This window comes from Paroedura picta, chromosome 17 (assembly GCF_049243985.1).
Source record: "Paroedura picta isolate Pp20150507F chromosome 17, Ppicta_v3.0, whole genome shotgun sequence".
NCBI lineage: Eukaryota > Metazoa > Chordata > Lepidosauria > Squamata > Gekkonidae > Paroedura > Paroedura picta.
In genome coordinates this window covers 7055400-7078542 of record NC_135385.1, presented here as the reverse complement: position 1 = coordinate 7078542, position 23143 = coordinate 7055400, and the positions used below count along the sequence as shown (strand labels likewise).

Here is a 23143-nt window from a genome sequence, read left to right as displayed (position 1 = left end):
CCGGGGCAGAAGGAGCCATTTTATTTCTTGCTGGGGGAGGAGAGGGATGCCTTCCAAGAGCAGAAGTGTTGACTGTTCCAAAACATCATAGAACAATCAGCCGCCAAGTCAATGATGTGATTTTTTTTTAAGCGAAATGCCGAATACCCAACTGAGGGTGTTGTGGATAAGCCACTTAGAGACCCAGGCTCGAATCCCCACTCGGGTGTGGAAGGGCTGGGCCAGTCGCTTCCTGCTCCTTTGAACTCCCTTCCTCCTCTGCTTGCCTCCAGAAAAGACTGCAGAACAACAGTTAGGCAGTTACACAGGACTCTCTCTCTCTCTCTCCTCGTACTCACAAAGTTTGTTTCCCTTCTGAATAAAATTGTGCAAGCAGCTTGATGTTTTGCCCTCTTGCACACTTAAAGGAACAGTTTCCATCCCCGATCAGACCTGTGTGAACACAGCCTGAGGAATCAAATCGAGCCCACGAACCCCTTTATTATCTCACCGCCACCGATACAAAAATACAAAGTGGGGTAGGAAAGAAACTTCGGACTAAAGAAGCCGTTTCCGACCGTAAGCGACCGTGATTTCCTCGTAGACGATCTCAAAGAACTTGTCCCAGGAAACCACCATGTTGTTGGTGATTTCGTCCCCCATCAGGTCCTGGCTGACACCGAGGATGGACTGGAAGAGACGCTGTCCAAAGAAGAACGGAAGCTCAAGTCAAAGTCTGGCCTGCAACAGGCAAAGCCCCTCCTGGCCTCCGTCCCGGGTCACCTGCAGGGCTGCCGCTCCCCTGATGTCTCACTACCATGCCTCCGAGGAAGCCAATGGGCTGGAGGGCCGGGACGGACTAAAGGAAAAGCTACTTGACCCAGGGAGAGGTTAAAAGGCGAAGTTCAATGCCAGAGGAGGCCGTGGTGGCCGCAGGAATAAACGGCTTTCAACGGAGATTAGATAGATTCGCGGAGGATGTCTATCAACGGCTGCTGGCCATGGTGGCTGGGGGGGACCTCCATATTCAGGAGCACTAATCTGAATACCAGAATCAGGGGACGCCTCTGTGTCCTGTGGCTGGCTCTCCAGAAATGGGATGCTAGATGAGACAGAGCCTCACAGGTCTGATCCAGCAGGGCTCTTTCCGTCTTCTCATGAAGGTCTTAGCCTCTCTGGTGTGTTGTTGGACCTCCAGCGGAACCTGTTGGCTGGACTAGGTGGACCTTCCCTGGTCTGACCCAACAGGGCTCTTCTGAGGTTCTTCTCTGAGCCCTGTGGCTGGCTCTCCAGAAGAACTGGTTGGCCACTGCTGGGTGAGACAGGAGGCTGGACTAGAGGGACCAGTGGCCTGACCCAGTGGGGCTCTCCAGAGGTTCTTATCCCGCCTGGTTCTCTGTCTCCTCTTGCTGGCCCTCCAAGGGAACGGGTTGGCTGGGCGGGCCCTTGGACTGACCCAGTGGGGCTCCCCAGAAGCCCTCCTCCCACCCCGAGCCCCAGTACCTGGAACATGGCCGAGGGCACTTTGTGGGTGTTCTTGTGGCTCTCCACCAGGCGCTGGAGCAGCTTGCAGGCGTTCTGCCAGTTCTCTATGTTTTCGATCACTTGGTTGAAGGCGGCCATGACCCTCCGGCCATGCAGGGCCACTTGCGGGTTCCGGCGCAGGTCCCCCTCTGTGGGGACAGTCTTGAAGTACCGCTTGCTCTCTGGGTGGTCGGTGAAAAATCTGTGGGGAGGCAATAAGGATGAGCACGTGCCCCAAGCGGACTGAGGGGAGGGAGCAAGGAGCCTTGGGTGGCCAGCTCTGGATGGGGGGGGGGGGTTGACCTTGGGGGTGGAGCGTGCAGAGGGCAGGGTTTGAGACGGGGCGGGGCTTGCCAGGTGCCACTGCGTTGTTGGGTAGGGAGGGCGGGGGCTGATCTCCAGTAACTCCGCTCCACATTTCCCCAAAACCAAAGAGCATCCGGCATGGGGACATCACAGATGTCGGGAGATGCGCTCTGGTTTTGGGGAATATTCAAGGGTAAAAAATCGATCTCCAACCGTAGAGTTTTGCCACAGCAGCAGCTATTGGGGCACTTTCTGAAATCCCCCAGGCCGGGGAAGCCATGCCAAGGCATCCCTAAGGGGACCGGAGGCCCTGCAGGCCCCCTTCTAAGCAGCCAGTTCCTCCCCCCCAGGGAGCTGCTCCCTGTCATCTGGAGACCAGTGGCGATTCCAGGAGCTCTCCAGACGCCAACTGGGAAGTGGCAACCCAGCTCCTGTGGCCGCTGCCTTTGGGAAAGGGGGAGGGAGGGAGCCGGTCCCACCTGATGAGGATCAGCCGTCCGTTTTCCTCGGCTTCCTCAAACAACCGACCCCAGAGCCAGCGGAGGTTCTCAATGTCGGCCGGCACCAGCGACGCGGGGGGCCTGCGGGAGAGAGGAAAAGTCGGCAATTCCTGGAGATCTGGGGAGGCAGAGTTTGGAGAGGGAGGGGCTGCCATACCACCCCCAGGGCCCTATCCCCCAACCCCCAGGAACCTGACATGCAAGGAGGGCAACCGCAGGAGAACTGGGTGAGTTCCAGCGGGCGATGCCAGCAGCCTGCCGGTGGGGCCTGGGGAGTCCCTGGTTTTACAGGTCATCTCCAGGTGACAGAGATCAGTTCCCCTTGAGAAAACGGCTGCTTTGCAAGGGGGGGGTCTCCACAGCATTATCCTCCACGGAGACCCTTCCCCACCTGAAATCCCACCCCCTCCCAGCTCCACCCCCAAAGCCTCCAAGAATTTCCAAGCCCAGAGTTGGCAAATCTACCGGATTCTCCCCTGGGTTCCACCCCCAAATCTCCAGGAATCTGACAAGCAAAGCTGGCAACCACAGGAGATCTGACGTCCCGTGACAGATGCCAACCTCCAGGGGGGAAACCCCCGGAATTCGAGCTCCTCTCCAGACAACAGAGATGGGTTCCCCTGGAGAAAACGGCTGCTTTGCAGGGGGGACGCTCCGGCCTTGTGCCCCACGGAGGTCCCTGCCGACCCCCAACCTCCAGGCGTCTCCCAGCCTGGATCGGGCCCCCTTGCCCCACTGGCTAGGGGTCAGGAAGCAGCGGACCATAGACTCTCCAGAAGAGGGGTCTAGAGAGGCCCTTCCCCTGGGGGACTCTAAGCACTCACCCCCCGGAGGACTTGCTGCCAGTGGCCGCCATGGTTGGCGCATCAGCCTGGCTGGGGGGTGGGTGGGGGGGGCAGGAGGAGCCCCGGAACTTTCCAGCAACAGAATCCCGGGAGGGACCGTTGGGACGCCGGGGGGGGGGGCTCAGAGTGGTCTTTGCAAGGATGTGTGGGGTGGGGGGGCCGACCCACAGACGCCTGCCTTCCTCTCCCGAAACACGAACTCGAGGCCCCCGGACGGGCAGTAGGTGCAGGACGGGCAAAAAGAGAGACTTTTGCCTCCGCTGCACATGCCCAGTGTGAAGGGAGGGGGCTGCCAGGGCAGCTGAGCCGTCCTCTCAAAGGACCGCGGCTGCTTCGGATCGGCAGTTCAGGCGGGAAGCCTGCAGGAGCGGCGGGAGAGGGTCACGCTCCTCCCGCCAGCGTGAATCATAAGGGGGTTTTGTCAGGAGTGCTGCCGATTTGGGCACGGCTGCCAGACGCTACGCACCGAGATGCGGAGGGTGACAGACCTGGATTGCTTGACCTGGATTCTCCTTCCCCGCCTCCCCGCCCCCCTTTACAGGCACCCAGGCCGGTGAGGACCACCACGCCGCCTAACAGAGCAGGCACGTTCTGGAGGAAAGGGAGAAGGCGGGAAGGAAACCTTGTTTGTTTCCATTTCCCATCGAGGACTTAGTTGGCAGAAATTGGAAGCAAAGCCCTGGTCAGAATTTGGAGGGGAGACCCCTAAGGGGGTCCCGGGTTGCTACGCAGAGACAGCCCACGGCCAACCACCTCTGTCTGTCTGTCTGTCTGTCTGTCTGTCTGTCTGTCTCTTATCTGGGGGGTGGTAGAGCTGCACACCTCTGGGCCCAGGCGTACTCTATCAATTACGCCCGCCTTTGTGCTTACGAGCATCTGCAGGTATTTTTAAAACACCGCGATGCAAAAAGGTGCACCAGCCCATTCTCTCCTGCCTTCCCCAGGCGTTTGGCTTTGCTTTCCAGACGCCAGCCTGGCGGAATGAATCTTCAGCACCTGCAGCCAACAGGTTCTTGGAGAGCGGCTTGCCTTTTCCCAGGACTGCTCTTCACAGGGGAGAGCGCTGCAAGGAGAAGTCAACCGGGCAACACTGATGAGAAAAAAGCAAATAATAAAGGGCCCAGGAAGGCTGGCCTTTCATTAGGCACTTTCAGAAGGGTGGAGCTGGGCAAGCAGTGGGCGGGAAGAGCTGGCTTTTCAAGGCAAGAGGTTCAGCTTAGAAGAATAGGAAGAGTCGGGTTGTATACCCTGCTTTTCGCTGCCCGAAGGAGTCCCAAAGTGGCCTACCAACCCACACAGCAAGACACCCTGCAAGAGAGGTGGGGCTGAGGGAGGCCTGAGAGAACAGCTCTGAGAGAACTGGGACTGGCTCAAGGTCCCCCATCTGGCTGCCTGTGGAGGAGCGGAGGGGAATCCAACCCAGCTGGCCAGATTAGAAGCCGCCGTCCTTAACCACGAGGCCACGCTGGGTCTCTCCAGAGAAAACAGAGGCTGGTGCTTCAGTGTCCTGCAAGTCCTCCTGGCTCTCATGTCAGAAGTGGCTTCTCTTCTGGGTGCTGAGTAATCCGATGCCTGTCCTCCCGGCTTCCGTCTGCAAACCAATTAGCATTCAGCTACGAACGGAGACCCGTGTCCCTTCTGTGACCAGCTGGGCCAAAAGGTCCGTCCCTCCAGCGGCTTTATGGGCAGTGGCGCCAGCCGGCCGCCCTCTCCGCTCTCTGAGCACAGACTGGCTGGAGTCGTTTCCCGGAAAGGCCCAGACTCCTTTTCTGAGAAATCAGACCTGACAGCGGGGTGGCTGAAAGGGGCCCGAAGCCACGGACACGCGCAAGGTGGGCGTTCCCCCCACAGAAGCGGCTACTTCTCAGCGGAAAAACAACAGCGAGAAAGATGAAAAACTCTGCCTGTGTGCTCGGGGAGCTATGCGGACACGCCCCAAGGCCCTCCTTCAAAATATGCATTGTTTATTCACTAATTGCGTAAAGATGGGATGGGATGAGAGATCTGGTGGGAACGAACAGCCAACAGGAGGCACTGGTTGAGTGGCAGACAATGCCCGGCAGGTTTTTGTCTCTTGGGGGCATTTCCTCCCTATCAAAGCCAGACCCTTGTCAAAAATGGCCTGTGGTGGTCCCCTAGTCCAAGTAAAACTGGGAGGCAAAATTCTCCCCGCCTTGGTAGCCTCCGATGCACCACGATGGCCATTCCCATCACCTCTGCAGCATGTCCTAGAACATCCTCTGGAAGTGACCTCATATCCTTCCCAGGGACGGCCACCCCAATGGCCGGGCAGCTGCGTTGGCACACCTCTATCCCCGTGGAGCATTCCTGCCGCCATCTGCAGGGCCTCCGAGGCCTCGGCTGCTTGTTTGAAGACATGTTTGTATGCTAACAAGAGAAGAGAATAGGGGCTGGGGGAGGCCGGCCAAAATCCACAGTGCAATGAAAGAACAAATATTCCAGGCACCGGTAACGCTTTCACGGGAGCCGTTGGGGAGGTGTGATTGGCATTCCACCCGACGCGGAGGTGGCAAGGAGAGACCCAGAAACATGTGCGGCCGGTAACTACCTGCCTTCCCAGAGGATGGGAGGCTGTCAAGCAATAAATGCAGGAGATGTTAAAAATATTTTCCCCGTCTTCAAGGTTACAAGGGAGACAGCGTTGAGCGGGAAACCCTCGGGAAGGACGGAAACGTCAGCTGATCCAAGAGTCTGGAGGGAAAGGAAGGAAGGAAGGAAGGAAGGAAGGAAGGAAGGAAGGAAGGAAGGAAGGAAGGAAGGAAGGAAGGAAGGAAGGAAGGAAGGAAGGAGAAGGAAGGAAGGAAGGAAGGAAGGAAGGAAGGAAGGAAGGAAGGAAGGAAGGAAGGAAGGAAGGAAGGAAGGAAGGAAGGAAGGAAGGAAGGAGAAGGAAGGAAGGAAGGAAGGAAGGAAGGAAGGAAGGAAGGAAAAGAGGCAAGGAGGGAGGGAAAGGAAGGAAGATGTTTTGTACCCCACTTTTCACTACCCCAAGGAGTCCAGAATTGATTTACAAACCCCTTTCCCTTCCTCTCCCCACAACAGACAACCTGTGACAGAGCTGGGGCTGAGAGAGCTCTGAGAGAACTGTGACTGGCCCAAGGGCACCCAGCGGGCTGCCTGTGCAGGAGAAGGAGTGGCGAATCAAACTCGAATCCCCAGACCAGAGGCTGCCTCTCTTAACCACGCTGGCTCACATTTCTGCATCTTTATGAGGTTCAGTTATGCTGTAAGTATGGTTGTCCCCTCTGGGTTTAGGACTGCCTGGAAATACGAGGGAGGGGCGGGGAGGGCAGGGTTTAGGGAGGGGAGAGACCTTGGTAGGGCCTACAGCCATCCAGTCCACCTTCCAAAGCAGCTGCTTGCTCCCGGAGAATTCAGGACAGGAGACGGGTTGTCCTTCCAGGTCAATCTTGTCTGCTCAGGGCGGCCGGCAGCCGCTCTCCAGGGTCTGAGGGGGAGGTCTGCCTGGTCCTTTCAACTGGGGAGGCCAGGGATTGAACCGGGGACCTCCTGCATGCCAAGCAGAGGCTCTGCCACTCAAGCCCGGCCCCAGCCAACGCTGCATCCCGCAAAACTTAACCTTTGTCGTCGGCTCTATCCCGGCACATTCTGTCCTCTCCATGACGGTGCATAGCCAGTAGCCATCCAAGCATCAGTGCTCATGAAAGAAACATGTTCTAACCCGGTCACCCTTGTCAGAAAGCCTCCTCGGTAACCGTGTAAGCGTCAAGGGGTCTTTGTTGCCCATTTGGAAGACGGCGGGCTGTACACAACGATGCCGTCTCCTCCGACGCGAGACAATTGCATTTCTGCTATGATATTTTGGCATTCTGCGGGTGGGGACAAAACAAGCCAAGGGATGACGTGATGCGTCTCCGCTGGAGACTCGGGAATCTTCGGCGTTGAGCAATGGTGCTCCTGAAGGCCACGTTTAAAAACAAAACGGTCCCCTCCCAAGAAATGTAACGATGGAGCCCAAATAACTTTGTTAGAGATGCGCTTCTCCCTCTGAGCGAGAGATATTTGACAGCGCACCATCCGAAGTTAGCTGCCAAACACCAGTGAGGGGTCACCGAAGAGATGAAGGGGGATGATTAATTCCGCAGCGGTGGTGGGGAGGATTAATTTGCAGCCCTTGGCCGCCAAAATAAATTCCCTTTGTCAGCAAATGCGCTCTCTCCGAGAGGGAGGGGGAGACGCAGGCATTTCATCGGTAAAGTCAAAGCGGGAGGCAGAAACTGGAGACGGGAGAAATGAAGCAGGCTCCAGTGCCCAGAACTCGACAGATGGGAGGGTGGACCCTCCGGGGTCTGACCCGACAGGCCTCTTCTGATGTTCTTCTCAAGAGAAGGCCTCGGCCTCTGCTCTGTGGTTGGCCCTCCAGAGGAACTGCTTGGCTCCTGTGTGAGGCAGGAGGCTGGACTAGATGGACTCTCACTGGTCTGACCCTGCACAATCAAGACGTCACAGGAACCCTAAAGGCAATTTCCCTGCACGACTGCACATCCTGCGGTCCTGATCCAGTTCCCGGCGGATCCCGAGCTGCAATTTAGCAGGGACGCCGGCCTGCGTCGCCGTCTCCTCCTGTCATTTGACAAACAAATTTGTTATGCCTTTAATTAAACTCCACTAAATAAAGGGCAGGGGAAAGGAAGGAGCGAGAGAGCTTTCATTATTGGGTTTTTTTTTTTTTCAAGAACAAGCCTTGTGTGAAATTTCTGGTGTACTTGTTTGGAGGATTAAAAAGTTGAGCATGAAAATGTATTATTGATTCGTCTCGGCAAAGTGCCGTAGAGCGCGCATCTCAGGCATGCATTATTGATTAAAGCATTCCGCAATCCCAACCTTTCACCGGACTTCATCAGGCCAGGAGTAGTTTAAAAAAACAAACAACTTCCCCTGAACGAGCCACTCCGCAGCTGGGCTTAGGGGCAAGTTGCTACGGTCGGTGGTCCCATCACCACTGGGCAGCTCTCAAACAAACTCAGGCTTCAGCGAGGTAGAAAACCACTCTCTTCTGCTTCTGCTTCTGCTTCTGCTTCTGCTTCTGCTTCTGCTTCTGCTTCTGCTTCTTCTTCTTCTTCTTCTTCTTCTTCTTCTTCTTCTTCTTCTTCTTCTTCTTCTTCTAAATGGATGCTCCTCCTCCTATATCTCTAGGGCAATCCCCCCCCTCAAAAAAACCCAACTGCACACAAGACAACAACACAATCAAATAAATAAATAAATATAAAACAATAAAACGGCATCCAAAGATGCAGAACACGGGACCAGAACTTACAGCGGAATAAAACCCATCCACAGCAACAACCAAAGACTCAACAAAAGAGCCACAGTGGCAGCACACCCCGCAGGAGGCATTGAATAGGCCACAAAAAGGACCAACATGCAAGAAAATAAGAGATGTTTGGCCCAGTGCCCCAAAAGCCATTCACTTGTATGCCACATGATGAATCCCGCGGCTGGGACACAAATGAGGCGCCATAAGAACGAAAGCTCTGCCCAGGGAAGTATTGGGTTGAGTCTCCCCCTTCCCTGTATCCAGATGTGCTATTCATGCATTCCAGATACCACCGAAGGCCCTTTTTCACACTCGGAATCCCAGCCCAAAAAAGAGCTCCGCGGAACACAGCAGAGACTTCTGCCGCTGGACAGATGAAAACAGACTGACCATCCGGCCGGCGCACGCGGATTTTCGTTGGCAGCTGCCTCCGTTTCTTGTCCACATTTCTGGGTCACTCCTGCGGCGAACAGCCGTCCAGCTCAGCGGCTGGAGGGTGGCCAAAGCACACCTGCCTCCCTCTGATAGCGAAGCCATTAATTGCCCACAGGCGTGGAGCTGCTGACATCCTTGTAGGAGACAGGACAGATTATCTGCGTGCCGAAACAGCAGCGCAAGGAGCACCGGCCGGCCGTCCCGCCTTCTGGGATCCTCCCTGCTGCCACCTGGGCCGGCTCCCTGTTTTGAGCTCAGGAATCTCGACGCCTGCAAAGAGCAGGGAGAGGAACCAGGGGTGGCCTCTCGACTTGGGCATGTATGTCCAATGATCTGGCGGTCAAAGTGGACCCTTTCTGTTCCCTTTTCACCGGGCGTAAAGCTGGTTGGATCCAACCCATTTGTTTTTCAATGTGTCCGTGGGAAGGCCCTGGCTCCGTGGGACAAGCCCCTGCTTGGCATGCAGAAGATCCCGGGTTCAATCCCTGGTGTCTCTAGTTTCACAGCAGAATTCTCTGATGCCCAGAGGAAATGAGAAATGTTTGCTGGCTAGGGACGAATATCTTGCAGGGCCAGAACCAGCCGTCACAGATCAAAGAAGTTTTTTATCCCCCTGTTGAGAATTGTAAACATTTGTTATATACAACTGTGTGCGTCTGCGTGTTGACCTTTGATGAAGATTAGTAAGATCGAAGCACGTTCGGACTGAACTGGCTGGCTTTACTGGGATACTCACAGAGATGTTTTCTGTGTGCCAAATAGATATGGTTTTATGGGTTTTATACATTTTTGAGCTCTGTTTTCCTGCCTTTGGTTTTCTCTCTAGCCTTTTGGGTTCTCGACTGGCCCAAGGTCAGCCAGCTGGGTGCATGTGGAGGAGGAGCAAGGAATCGAACCTGGTTCTCCAGATTAGAAACCACTGCCGATTAGAGACCATGATGCCACGCTGGCTCGAAGCGCACGCTAAGCGCACGGACCAAACCCCTCCTAATTAATTCCGAGCTGCTCCTACATTCCCCTTGTTCGTGTTACCTGTGTTTTAAAAACTGCATAACTTGACTTAATTAGCTCAGACAGCCATCTCCTCTAATAATGTTCGTCAGGTCGCAGTGATCGCTGCACGCTGCCGCTCCTTGTTGCCGCCAGGGCCGGGGACGAAGCGCTAGTGCTGCACAAGGCCTGGTCCCCCCTTGCCTTTGGCCAACACCCTTGGAAGGAAGGCGGCAGAGCTCCGGCACAAGTGCCAAATGGACTCCAAGACAGACCTGGCAGTGGGGCCACGGACCGGGCGCCGGAGGCTTCCTGGTCACACGTGCTGCCGACTTCTCAGCATTGCCCGAAGGAAGAGCAAGGGGAAGGAATGAGCAAGGAGGCTGGAAAGCGGGGAGGCCCTCCCAGTTCTGGCCCCACTGGGGCACCTCCTGATGGCACCTGGGCTTGGGCCAAAAAAGATGAGGCCGGCTGAGCCATTGGCCTGATCCAACGTGGCTTCTCTTGTGTTCTGATGTCTGGGGCAGGGATACTCTGTCTCCTTGGTGCTTGAGGGGGCCACAGTGGAAGGGCTCCTGGAGTTCTGGTCCTGCTGGTGGACCTCCTGAAGGCACCTGGGGTTGGGCCATTTTGCTGGACTGGTTGGGCCATTGGCCTGATCCGACATGGCTTCTCTGATGTCTGGGGCAGGGGTGCTCTGTCTTCTTGATGCTTGAGAGGTCACAGTGGGAGGGCTTCTGGAGTTCTGGTCCTGCTGGTGGACCTCCTGATGGCCTGTCTTCTTGGTGCTGGGAGTGATGTGGGGTGTGGAGGGAGCTCAGTGGTGTCTAATGCTATGGAGGCCCCTCTCCAGAGCAGCCATTTTCTCCAGGGGACCCGACCTCTGTCGCCTGGGGGTGAGGGGAGGTGACTGCCAGCCCCTTTGAGACTCCTGAGGGGAGAGGAGAGCAGGGTACAAATCCCCAACTTTTCTTCTTCTTCCCAGATTCTGAATTCCGGTGCTCCTTACTCTGGGAAAGTCCAGGGGGCCGAAAGCCGTTTCTGCAGAAAGGAACGGTTTCATTTCCACAAAGCCGCTCTGCCGATTAACCGTTAAACCGCGTGACGAGCGCCATCGTGACAGACCCGAAGACGAGGCTGACAGCGGTGCCCAGCTTGGGGGGACTCAGCAGCCACAAAAACCTTTTCCTGCTCCATGAATTTCTAACTCAGGCTGGCATTTTCACGCAAGCCGTGTTTGGCTGGATTCGGAGGGAGGCAGGCCAAGTTCTCTGCCGCACACAGCGCATTCCGTATCTGCACGGGAGTCTTCCCCTCCGGCCTTCGCCCTGGAAGTGCACGCTGGCCCCGCTGCCGTGCTCCCCACCCCGCCCTCCACGCCGGGCAGCTGTGCGGCATTCCGGCTTGTGCCGAGTTCAATTATTCATGGCCCCCGATTAATATTTTATAGATTTGCCTGCCTCCATCGTGACGGGCACCTTATGCATTATGAACACGTCCCGATCCGAGGCAGGAGCAGGCGTAGATGATGAGGGGGGAAAGGAAAGAGCGAGGATCTGTGGAAGCTCCCTGGATTCTTGTAGGGAGGCTAAGCATAAATGTCTTAAATAAAAGTGGACCACAGAGGGTCAGTGGTTCTTCCCGTGACGCGTGGCATCCTTCCTGATATCTAGGTAGAACTGGGGTCGTTTTTGCCATCACGAGGACAGGTAGACACAAGTTCAGGTGCATCGGAGAGAAGCAGGAGGGGGGGGGGATAGTCACAGCCATTACATCCTACACTTTAGATCTTTGCATATGAATGAGCCGAAATCCTGGTTAAATTAACCATTGCCGTTCATTCGACCAAACGCTCGCCAATTGGGATCAATTATCAGAAAGGGCCCCTGAAAACTCTGCCCAGCCCTGGCATTTTCTATCTGGGCGAGGTCCTTCTTTGATATGGTAATAGCCAAGGCAAGGGCAGAAGGAAGGTCCAAATTAATCTCCTTTGAAACATAAAAGGTGAACCAGAAGACGGGCGCTGATGCGGGCGGCAGGAAATTAACTAACTTTCAAGCATTGAGCACAGAAAAAGAGGCTTTATCTTCCTTGAGGAAGAGAGCGAGGGCCTTGCCGGGAGAGAGAGAGAGAGATTGCCGGCAAAGTCGCTCAGCACCGGCCATCACCACCACCGCGGAGTCAAAGGAACTCTGTTTAATGCGCCACATGACTCAGCAAAGGCAGGATGGGCAGGGAAAGGGAGAGGAGCTCAGCTGCAGAGGGGCTTTGTGCTGTCGAGGGCATTGCTGACACATGTGAACAAAACGTTTGTGAAAATGCCTCCAGGGGAGGAAGATAGGAACACAGAGCTGGAAGTGAACCCAAAGGTCATCTAGCTCAACCCCCTGCACAATGCAGGGCATCCACAACTACCCCCACTCTCCCGTACGGACCCTTGCTCTGGGCCCAAAGGAAGGCAAAGAAGCCTCCAGGATCACTGGGCCAAGCTGGCCTGCGGGGACACTCTCCGACCCCTAACTGGCAACCAGCAATACTCTGGGCATGGATGAAAGGGCCACAAGAGCTGGTGAACACTGGGGTCGTGATGGGGGGGCGGGCAAGTGCAAAGCACCCCCAGACGTCCCTTGCTTGGCTGCCAGAGCACCTTAGGACCTCCCGGCTACACAACCCACACGCCAAGAAATAAATAGTGGGTGGAAGCCACCCCTCCGGAAAGGAAACGGGATCTTTGCACCGTCTCTGTCCTTCCAAGTCAAGGTGTGAAATGCCCCATCCAGCCTCCGGAATGCGGGATCTCCGTCGGGGTTCACATTCCCGCCATGCGCCCAACCAGCCCCAAGACCCCCAGCTTGGGGCAGCGACAGCGGGGAGGCAAGGCCTTCCGTCCACCCCCCACCCCCACGCCCACACCACTGCCAATCGTTCCGTTCAGGAAAGGGACGGAAAAGCTGCCAAGCCGTTCCGAAAAATGATCGTTCTGTTGCGGTGCCAAATCGCTGGAAAGTTAATTCAATTAGCGGCTTTGCAAGCCAGCGGCCAGAGCCGGGCCAGGTTTCAAGGAGCGGCTCAGGGAAAACACGGGGCGAGATTCGGAAAGGTCAGCGCACTCCGACAAGCTCTTTCATTAAAAGCCCCAGTCAATCAGGAGAGGCCTGAACTGCCGTGATTTTTGTAAAAATGATTTTCCTTCCTTGCCATGAAAAAGGAGCTGATCCGGTGCAAATAGCATCTAAGTAGACACTTCCAGTGGGGCCGTAGGGGATCGGGTTGCTCACAGAAGGGGAGAGGAAGCGAGAGAGCCAAAAAGCTTTCTTTTGATGTGACTTGAGCAGATCCTGCCAAGACTCTGTCCATTTTGAAGGGTCCCTTGAATGTACACGCTGGGCTCCAGCCGCCAGCGGTCTAGAAAACAGGAAAACCACAGCGGCTAGGATTGCGCCGTGAAAGGGCTGGCTCTTCCTGCCGTTCCTTCCTGGGTTTCACAAGCCGATGCCAAGAGGCGAAGAACAAGTATCTGGTTTCCCCCCAAACACACACACACACACAAGGTGCCACCACAACCAGCCTTGGGAGGACATGGGGAGGAGATGGGGTAGACCGATTCATGGAGGGGGGGGGACTTCCATCCTCAGAATCCCAGGCAGCATCAGGCCTCTCGGGGCCTGACCGAACATGTTGTGAACATTGTGCGTTACGGGGCTGGAAAGCAAGGACGTGTCCATCTGAGTGCACGACCTCCCAACGGGGCTGGGGAAGAAGGAGCCAGAAAACATTCCCATGCCCAGGCCGAACCGCACACGGCCTCCTCCCCAACGCGTCTGGCACCCCAAATAGGCCGTGTGACGCATCGTGCCCGGCGCACGAATTCCAAGGCCCGGCCGTGATGCAGCTACCTGAGCCGCCTCGTGGAAGCCCGTCTCTTTTCCTGCTCCTAATGAAATGGCAGCTGCCATCGCTCGGCCGAAAGAACGGTCTCGCCCACCCCCTCGTTCCTTGCCGACACGTCTTCGAACGCCTCAGGGCGAAGATAGCTCCGGAGGACGGGACGCGCTCCCTCTCTGATCTCCAGGGGACGGCGCTTTGTTTATAATTAGAATTACGCACCACGACCTTCTGGACTCGCACTGAGAATTAAAAATTCATTTCCTCGCAGGGGCGGATGTCTCTCGAGTCTCACAGTCAGCACAAAAGCCCTCGGTCGAGTCCCGCCAGCCACAGACTCAGTGAAGCAAGGTTGAACGACAGGGGCAAAGGCACGCCGGCATTCAGGGATGCTCTTAATCTTTAACACTGATTTGTCCTCTGTCTCTCCTGATGTTGCTCCTGGCTTCTTCCTCGAGAGGACAAGCAGAAGAAACAGAAGGGAAGCTGTTCCCAGAGAGGAACGTATGGAGGAGAAGTCCCAGATTGGTTCTTAGCCACGAGGTGTAGATGGGATGTTTTGTTTGGGGCAGGGATGCTCTGCATTCTTGGTGCTTAAGGGGCCACACTGGAAGTGATTCAGGAGTTCTGGCCCTGCTGGTAGACCTCCTGATGGCCCATGCGTGTGGGCCACCATGCGGCTGAGAGTTGGACTGGAGGGGCCCCTGGCCTGATCCAACAGGGATGGTTTGTTTGGACTTGATAGCAAAGAAGACCAACAAATTCATGTCATGTACACCTGGTCTGAAAAAGGCCTGAAATTAGGGATTTGTCCAGGATTGCAATGGATTCTAGGGATTTCCTTTGCAACCCCACAGATGCTTGGTTGGAAGGATAGCAATTAATTCAACTTCAGCCCCCCCCCCCAAAAAAAAACCACAACGGTCTTGCAATGAGAAGGGAGATAAGCCCTTCTCTGCCCCCAAATTACGACTGGCTCCTATTGCTAGCTGTAATTATCCTCCTGGGGCGGGGAGGTGCTAACAAGGAAATTGCTAGGGCAGTTGTGAAAGCCAGCAATTACTGGACTCCTGTTTAAAAACCTACCTCCCTATTATGTCGGCAGCTCCTCCGGCGTGCCTGTCATCCTCCCTGCACAACCGAGGAATCCCGGCATCAAAACGGCCGCGGATCGGCCGGAACGGATTCCACTTTCTTCCCTGTTCACTTCACCCTCCACACCTGTAATTAGTGAGACAGCAGTAAGGAAGTCGGGTCCATCCTGCAAGAGAACTGGAAAGTATCTAGGGAGATATATATATATATATATATTAAACTGTGCAATTCCCAATCTGGTCTTGAGGGAGGGAAAGAGTTGGTTTTTATATCCCACTTTTCACTGCCCACAGACATCCTGGGAGGTAGGTGGGGCTGAGAGAGCTCTGTGAGAACCACTTCTAACAAGACTGTGACTAGCCCAAGGTGGAGGAGGAGTGGGAAATCGAACCTGGCTCTCCAGATGAGATACTGCAGCTGTTGGGTGCCTAACAGAACAGGGGGCGTGGAGAAGATGTGTGTTTAGCATAGTTAGACCGGGAACTTCCTGGTATTTTCCAGATTTGTTCTTCCGGTGTCCCGGTTGGCTCCATAGAAGACTTTGTGCTCCTTGAGCACCCTTCCTCCCAGCTTGCCTCCAGAACAGCAGTTGCACAGGCAGGATGGCTGCAGAACGGTTAGTTAGGTCTCCCTGTTGCATCCTTCTAGCAGCCTGTCGCTCCTCTGCGTCTCCACAGTCCGCCTGCTCTCCCTAGCTCTGTGGGTCAACGCCAGCCAGGCATTCAAGGCTGTGTGGCCATTCGTTTAGAAAAGGGCCCAGATCGCTGCCAACAAAATTCAAAGGCTGAAGGCTGGAGGAAAGGCCGAGATCTGCACATTTCTCCCCTCTGCTGGCTGGAAATCTCTCCCCCCCCCCTCCCTCCTCTTTCTGATCCGTTCTCCGAGCCATCACCATCTGCCGTCTGCAGTGACAATCTTCCCCTCAACCTTCTCCCCCAGCAGCTTTTTCACCTCCCTTTCAGAAAGGGAAAGATTGACCCAGTTCCTGCCGACGGCTTCTCTTCCTCTCCCGCCCCCTCGGCCCCCCCACAGCCCCTCCGCCCCTCCAGGGTCCGCTCTTCCCTCCTTTCGTGTCAGGGGCTCTCGTCCGCTCTGCCCACCCCCCACCCCCCCTCCGACTAGCCTGACCAACCTCAAACTCTCATCCCTGCTGCCATCTCGCCGTCTCCCGTGTGCTTTCTCAGCCTCTGCCGTTCCCCCGTCCTGCCCTCTCTCTTCTCAGACCATTCGGGACCATTTCTCCTGTTCTCCAAGTCCTGCCCCTTGACCTGGTTAAACACGGCACCCGGGTGGCATCCTGGTTCGAGGGTCAGATCTTGGAGACACAAGTTCAGGTCCCCGTTCTGCCACGGAAGCTCATAGGGTGACCTCGGGCCTGTCGCACTCTCTCAGCCTGACCTGCCTCACAGGGTTGGTGTGAGGATGAAACGGAGGACAGGAGGAAGGGAGGCAAGGGACAGGATGCTAGCCAGTGTGGGCCCACCTTGATTTGGTCTTCTCCTGCTCCTAACCGGGTGTTTCCAGCAGCCCTCCCCGCAGGGTGCCCTTGAGGCCCCGGGAGAAGGACCGCTCTCTGGTCCTGCCTCAGTGGCCCGTGACAGGCAGCGCCTTCCCCGCCATTAGTGACGGCCAGGCAGCATTTTCCGACCGCTCTCCTCTCTGCTTGGCACAGCGATCCATTTCAGTGGCGCGGAGGGCTGTCAGGGTCCATTAGTGGCCAAGTCCTCTTGACGCTCCGTCGGGATGGCGAGGCGGTGCTCCGACCATACGTGAAATGGCTACATTTGTCCGCAGGAGTGATGCTGACCAGGTGGCGCCCCCGGTTGCAGCTCCCTCTCTGCAGGGCTGGGCCAGGGGAAGGGAAGGGCGTGGCAAGGTGGGCGTGGAGGCATTTTGGGCCGCAGTACCCACGCACCTCTTCAGGTAAGGCGATCCTGGGTGGAACCAGGGACACGCTGGGGGCACAGGAAGACCCCAGAGGTCTAGTGGGAACCCGCCGGGCACGAATGACTCCCTGTGCTCTCTTGGGAGTGCAGAAGGGAGGCAAACAAGAAGCCCAGTCTAGCTTCTGGTGTTGCAGCAATAAGGAGGAGGAGGAGGAGGAGGAGGAGGAGGAGGAGGAGGAGATGATGTGGGCTGGAAATCTCCTTTTCTCCAAATCTGGGTCAAAAGAGCACTGTGGGTCACTGAGGGAATTCCTCTAGCCGATGAGAAATCGTCCGTGGCCACTCCCCGTGGACCATATCCAAGAGCTAGAAATGACAATTGGAAATGGGTCCATCCTCGACGGTGAGCAAGCAATATCTTGCAAAGGAGACAATCCGTGGGGGGGGGGGGATTGAGGGTTTCTTGTTTTTCATGCTGGAGGCAGAGAAGTCTGGCGAGGAACCCCTTGAGAGCAGGAGAGCCGGCCACGATCCTGCCCAATTCTATTACGGCGAGCGTCCTGAGCCGGCCAGCTGTTTCCCTTTAAAGGGTAGGCCCACAAGGCCAAAGCCCCCCTTCATCCGGACAGAGGTTGAGCTAAGTCTTCCAGATGCTCTAAACAGCCCATAACGAGCAGTGCCGCAAATGCCACATGGGCCCCACGACAAGCAAAGTTGGGGGCATTTTGTTCCGCCAGCGCTTGGCAATCAAGTCCCCGTGTCAGAGTTGGGGCCACGTGCTGTCCGAAGGGTGGTGCTCACGAGAGAGGTGGGCGATGCCTTGTCGCCTTCTTGCCCAGCCGACTTCCTGGAATCTGCACTCTCTTGCCTGTTTTCACCTCCGGCCTCCCCCACTCACCCCCTTGGGGGCCACTTTATGCCACTCTGCATCCTTTTCTCTCCCTTTGCACCCTCGATGCCACGGAGGTGCTAAAAGGATCCCGGGGGGGTGTTTGAATTAAAGGCGCGGCTTCCCATGGGAGAAATTGAGGGCACAGAAATGCACAACGGCACCGAAAAGAGCACCGGGCCGAAAAGAGCATCGGGTGCCCACAGGATAATGGCCCTCACAAACACCCCCCCCCCAATCCCACGTTCATTATCCTGCTCCCGCCTTCCACATATGTCCGTCCTGCTGTGTCGCCTCTATTAATAGAGCTTCACTGACTCGGGAGTGAATTTAAGGCTGTGTATATTTCCTAATTAGCGGAATATACAACCGGCGATTAGCATGTAATATTGCTGACGCTGGTGGAAAAACGGTGTCCTTTTTCCTCCCCTGCCAAGAAACTGTACAGCGTCGCATCGTACCTCTGACTTAATATCCCTTTCATCGTCCGGGACGTGGGATCTCCTGCTTCTGTTCTCTGGGCCTCCTAGTCCTGGTTCCTTTTCTTCTCTTTTGGCTCAGTTTGTGGGGCAGGGCAGAAAAACCAGCTCTTCTTCTTCTTCTTCTTGGTTAGAAGCAGTGGGCTGTCACCTGGAGAACCAGGTTTGATTCCCACTTCTCCTCCACATGCTGGGTGACCTTGGGCTAGTCACAGTTCTCTTAAGAACTGTTCTCACAGAGCAGTTCTCTCAGAGCTCTCTCAGTACAACCTACCTCACAGGATATCTGCTGTGGGGAGAAGAAGGGAATGGGGTTTGTTAGCTGCTTGGCGATTTCTTTCGGTAGTGAAAAACAGAGCATAACAAAATCACTCTTCTTAATTTTTTCACTGAGAAACTTTTACTTCATTTCTTATTCCCTTTTCCTTTCTTCTTCTTATTGGTTCTTCTTTTCTGTATTTTAATCTCATTGTATTAATGCTTTCAATAGAGATCTAATTTTTAAAGGAGATAACCCTAGAGGGTCGTCGTAATTCAGCAGTGACTTGGCGTTGGGGAAAAATGAATCCAGAAATTGTCCGAGCGAGTTTCGAACGCAGGTCTCTCCGGTCCTAGTCTGACATTCTTAGTACTACACTACAGTGCTGCTGCCTGGCCAAAAGCACGCACTTCCCTGCATCTGATCCAGAACGCAAGGAGGGGAAACGGGCAGAAAGGATGAGCACGCGGTTCTGTTCCCCCACATGGAACCAAATGGCAAAGATTTTGTAAAGCTCTCAAAATGTCGGCAAGACGCCCTCAAATGCAGGGCCGGGAAGGAGACGGCTGCGATCCCTTCCACAATGGCGGAGAGGCAGCGACCCGTGGCGGGAGGACGGAGTGCCCCTATTATCCTCCGTGACACGCCGGAGGGAATGTGGATTTGGAATCCATGCAAGAAGGAACGAGCTCTCTTGGCTTTCCAACGGGGAAGCTCATGAATCATCGGGTGACAGGCCCCGGCTAATTACCGTCCTCTCCGTAGCAGGCAATATCTTTGTCCGAGGGCGCTTAATTGGGAATTATCTGGAGAGCACTGAGTGCCACGCAGGGGCCGGCGGCGGGCACCTCGGAGACTGGGAGGAAACCTGAACTTGTTGGCCTGAACTAGTTTGGGCTCCTGTGTCATGAGTGAAGGAAGGAAGGCCGTGGCACTAAACGGTGCAGCCTCCCCTGGTGTTTGTCCCAAAACAGATTCTCCAGTGTTTCGGGGACTTCTTCCTCTTCCTAAGGCAACGCATGAACTGTTGCTGCTCTGCGCTTCTGTCACTCCCAGACTGGACTACTACCGTGCATTTTATGTGGGGCTGCCCTAGAAGGCGTCTCAGACCCTTCTGCTAAAGTGGTGTTGAGACTCACATCTGGTTCAGCCTCTCAAAACACATCACTCCCATGCTGTATCGCCTCGAATGCCGTGTTTTTGTCAGAACCAAATTGGACACAAGTGCAGCCACCAGCAACACCCCTACTCCCCGCCAACACAAACACACGGAGGTGCCTTCCACAAAGGCTGCCAGTGGGTCTCCAGAGCCTTGGCCTGAGTTCCTCCATATCCCCTCCTGCCTGGCCCTTCCCCATAACTTCCCATCTGCTTCTCTCAGGCCTCCCCACTCAGGCCCCGTGCCCTCTGGACCCACCTGCCTGGCACACCCCGACGCCAGTCTTAAGGTCAGCAATGGATTCGTCACCCGGCTTTGCTTGTGGGATTGTCTAAAGAACACAAGGCCAGGATGCATCCACCTTACCAAACCCAGAATCCATCCATAAACACCCCCACCCCCCAGCAGAACATCACTCTGGGTCAAGAAGAGCTTTTTGTCTTACAGACTGAAATAATGTCTTCAAATAAGCTTTTTCTTTCACCATGTGGCCAGCAGGACAGTAAATCCAGCTTTAAAATCCCAAGCTGGAATTGTGAATTTAAAGTGCCAAGTAAGACTGGACAAGAGCCACCAAGTTAGGACTGCCAACTCCAGGTTCGGAAATCCCTGGGGACTTGGTGGATGGAGCATGGGAAAGACGTGGGCAGCGGAGGGGCCTTAGCCGGGTGCAAGACCCTAGACTCTGCCCTCCAGGGGGATCTCTCCCTCTCTCAGAGAACAGTTGCAATCCCAGCCCCACTTTAGGCCGGAATAAGGGGCTTTCTAAAATCTCATCCCTTCTGCGGGGAGGGAAACCCTTCCCACCAAACCTCTCATGTGAGGTCCATCAAGGCCCTAGAGAAATACAGAACCCCCTGGGGGGAAAGAGCCTTCCCTTTTCCTGCCCTGCTTTGCCCCTCCCTCCCTCCTCTCTCCCTTCCTTGACAAAAAGCAACAAAATGACTCCAGACGTTCAAGCTGCCGGGAGTGCCGCGTGCCCCCTTCCAAATGCGGGACTGCAGATGGGCCCCCAAAGCTTTGTTCTGCCAGTGTGGAGCTGCCATCTGCCGCGGCGCACAAGAAGCGGTCTTTTTTTAACCCATCCCCCAAAAGGGGGTGACTTTCACTGAGAGTTTTGTAGCCGTCTTAGCCTCATTTCTAGCATAGCACTAAATAACGCCATTTCAGTCCCTTTGGGCAACTGTTTGTTAATGGATTTTGCCCTTTTCGCAAAGCAAAACGCTGTGGCAGAGCGACGTGGATGGGGGTTGGGACCACGCAGTTTTGTGCGTGTGGAAGCACCCAGAATACATCTGCCCCGAAGAATCAGCCCCTGGTCAGTTCCCTGAGCCATGGGGTGGCCAGTTCTGGAGCCTGCCCTCCAAAGCAGCCATGGGCTTATTTCTCTCCCCGCAGGGCTATGCCTTGCCCCTGGTCTGTCGACACCGGTTCCTCTCGTAGAGTTGATTTCCACGCAGGCTTCCCGGGGCCAGATCGCCCTCTTAGTTAATGAGCGTTTTGGGGAAACGCACAGATGGGAATCGCCCGTGATTCATTAGGTGCTTTTAGTGAACGCAGAGGCTGCGCCGGCCAAGTAAAAATAGAAAAATAACTTGGAGTGGAGTCTTGGACTGGGGCCGACAGTTCCTTAAAAGGCAAAGGTAATATAAGAAATAGCTCTGCTACCAGATGCCAGGGTGGGTGGGGGGGAACAACACGGAAAGATTCAACAGCACCCCCCCCCCTCTGTCATTCTTCATCTGCCTCTCTCAGGCTACTGGGGTGTAGTAGTCAGAATCTCAGAAGAACCTGGATCAGACCAGGGAGGGTCCATCTAGTCCAGCCTCCCATCTCACACAGGGGCCAACCAGTTCCTCTGTAGAGCCAACAAACAGGGCAGAGAGGCCGAGGCCTTCCTAAGAACCTCAGAAGAGCCCTGCTGGGTCAGACCAGGGAATGCCCATCCAGTCCAGCCTCCCGTCTCACGCAGGGGCCAGCCAGTTCCTCTGCAGAGCCCACAACCAAGGCAGAGAGGCCAAGGCCTTCCCCTCATGTTGCCTCCTGGCTCTGACTGCCTGAACCACCTCCAGCTTCTGTGTTTAGGACCCAGAGTGCAACAGAAAAGCCAGACCCGTTTCCACCACCTTCGCAATTAAACAGGCTCGGGAATTCAGCAGAAGAATGGAGACAATGTGAGGAGACGACACCAGGCACTGCCACAAAGAGTGAGTCAGAGGCCTCGTCATTGTGTCAGCGCTCAGCCTGCCTAAGAGATGCGGCATCTGGAGAAGACGACAACAGCCCGGCTGGTATCCATGTGAACCCCGCCAACAAGACCCCAGAAGAAGCCTCTTTGTATTCCAGAATTAATGCAAGGCTGGAGTGGGTGGGTGGTGGTGGTGGGGGGACCCTATTTCTGAACCGTTTCCATTCCGGAGAGATGAGTCAGCAGGCCAAGACGTTTTCACGATGACGCTCTGGGCGAGATCCCAGCCCTGTGAATTGGGGACCGCCACTGCCTTCCCGCTAAGAGAGAAGATTGTCTTCGGGATTTTGGATATTGAGCTCAAACTGGGAAGCCCCAGTTTGAGTCGGTCCCAAGCGGCAGAAGAGCAAAAAGGTGTCACTAAGCTTCTAGCACCAGCCAGGGCCTGTGAAACATCAGGGCTCCAGAAAGAACGACGCTCGCTAAAAGACCTGGGGGAGGGAAAGGTCCTGTTCCTGTCAGGGATTTTTGAGAGCAGGGATTCTCAACCAGGGGTCCGTGGGAGCTCTGAAATGGCCCGGCATTGGAGAGGCAGAGCCACCATAGTAGCAGTAAAGGTGGGGGGAGACAAAAGGAGGGCTAAAGGTGTGGGGAGCGAAGTCCCTGCTGGGGGGCGTGGCCAGCAGGCATCACTTCTGGGGTTCTTAAAGCCTGACCAGTTATTTCAGGGGCTCCTCCATGGTCAAAAGGCTGGGTGACAAAGCCGGACTGGGGTCTGGCAGGGCTGAGTTCAGGTCCTCCCACGGCCTCAGACGGCCGGACAGGGTTTACAAGAAGGTGAGGCGACGCCCTCAAAGGGAGGTGACCCCGGCCATAATAGCGTGTCCCCAAAACAACCACTGACCTTAATACAGCTCGTGCCGACAGCGCCCTCCTGAGCTCGGCTAGGTTTGGGTTCCCTCGTCTCACGTTTCGGACAGAGTCCTGAGCCGGAGGGGCTTGCGTGGCGCCATTTGTCGGGACGCGTCCGAAGTCAGATCTTTGTCTGGGATGAACGAAGACGGGTTGCAGCTATTGACAGCCCCCATTGAGAAACGTGGCCGAGGACAGAAGGGGGCCCCGATCTAAAGACCTGCCCCACCCCCCGCCCACCCCCAGGAGATGAAAAACGGGTGGGGGGGGCAGTTTGAGGCTAGTAGGAAAGCAAAGTTACCTTTTCCAGCGTTGGCTGCCCTGCAAGAGAAGAGGGTTACTTTGAGCCGGCTCTGGGGCAGTGACAAGGAGAATCCCGAGGAAGTCAAAAGCAGCCACTGCCAGCGAGCGCTCGGCTGTTACAGCTTTGGACTTCTGTGTTACACAATTTGTTGCTTTGTTGGACTGTTACCAACGTTTGTACTTCCCTAAATTAACGGGATTTCGTTTTGCAAA

The 23143-nt window shown here is 55.5% G+C and overlaps 1 protein-coding gene across 1 annotated transcript; it reads right to left on the bottom strand.

Annotated features, from left to right (window-relative positions):
- Window positions 1-460: 460 nt before the first annotated feature.
- On the bottom strand, window positions 461-3199 carry LOC143827076 (cytoglobin-like). Its single transcript, XM_077316289.1, has 4 exons — window positions 3134-3199; window positions 2289-2390; window positions 1483-1705; window positions 461-681 (listed from the first exon to the last, which is right to left on the bottom strand). Exons 1-4 carry the CDS (start codon window positions 3163-3165, stop codon window positions 538-540), a joined length of 501 nt encoding a protein of 166 aa, XP_077172404.1. The 5' UTR covers window positions 3166-3199; the 3' UTR covers window positions 461-537.
- Between the last annotated feature and the right edge of the window lie 19944 nt (window positions 3200-23143).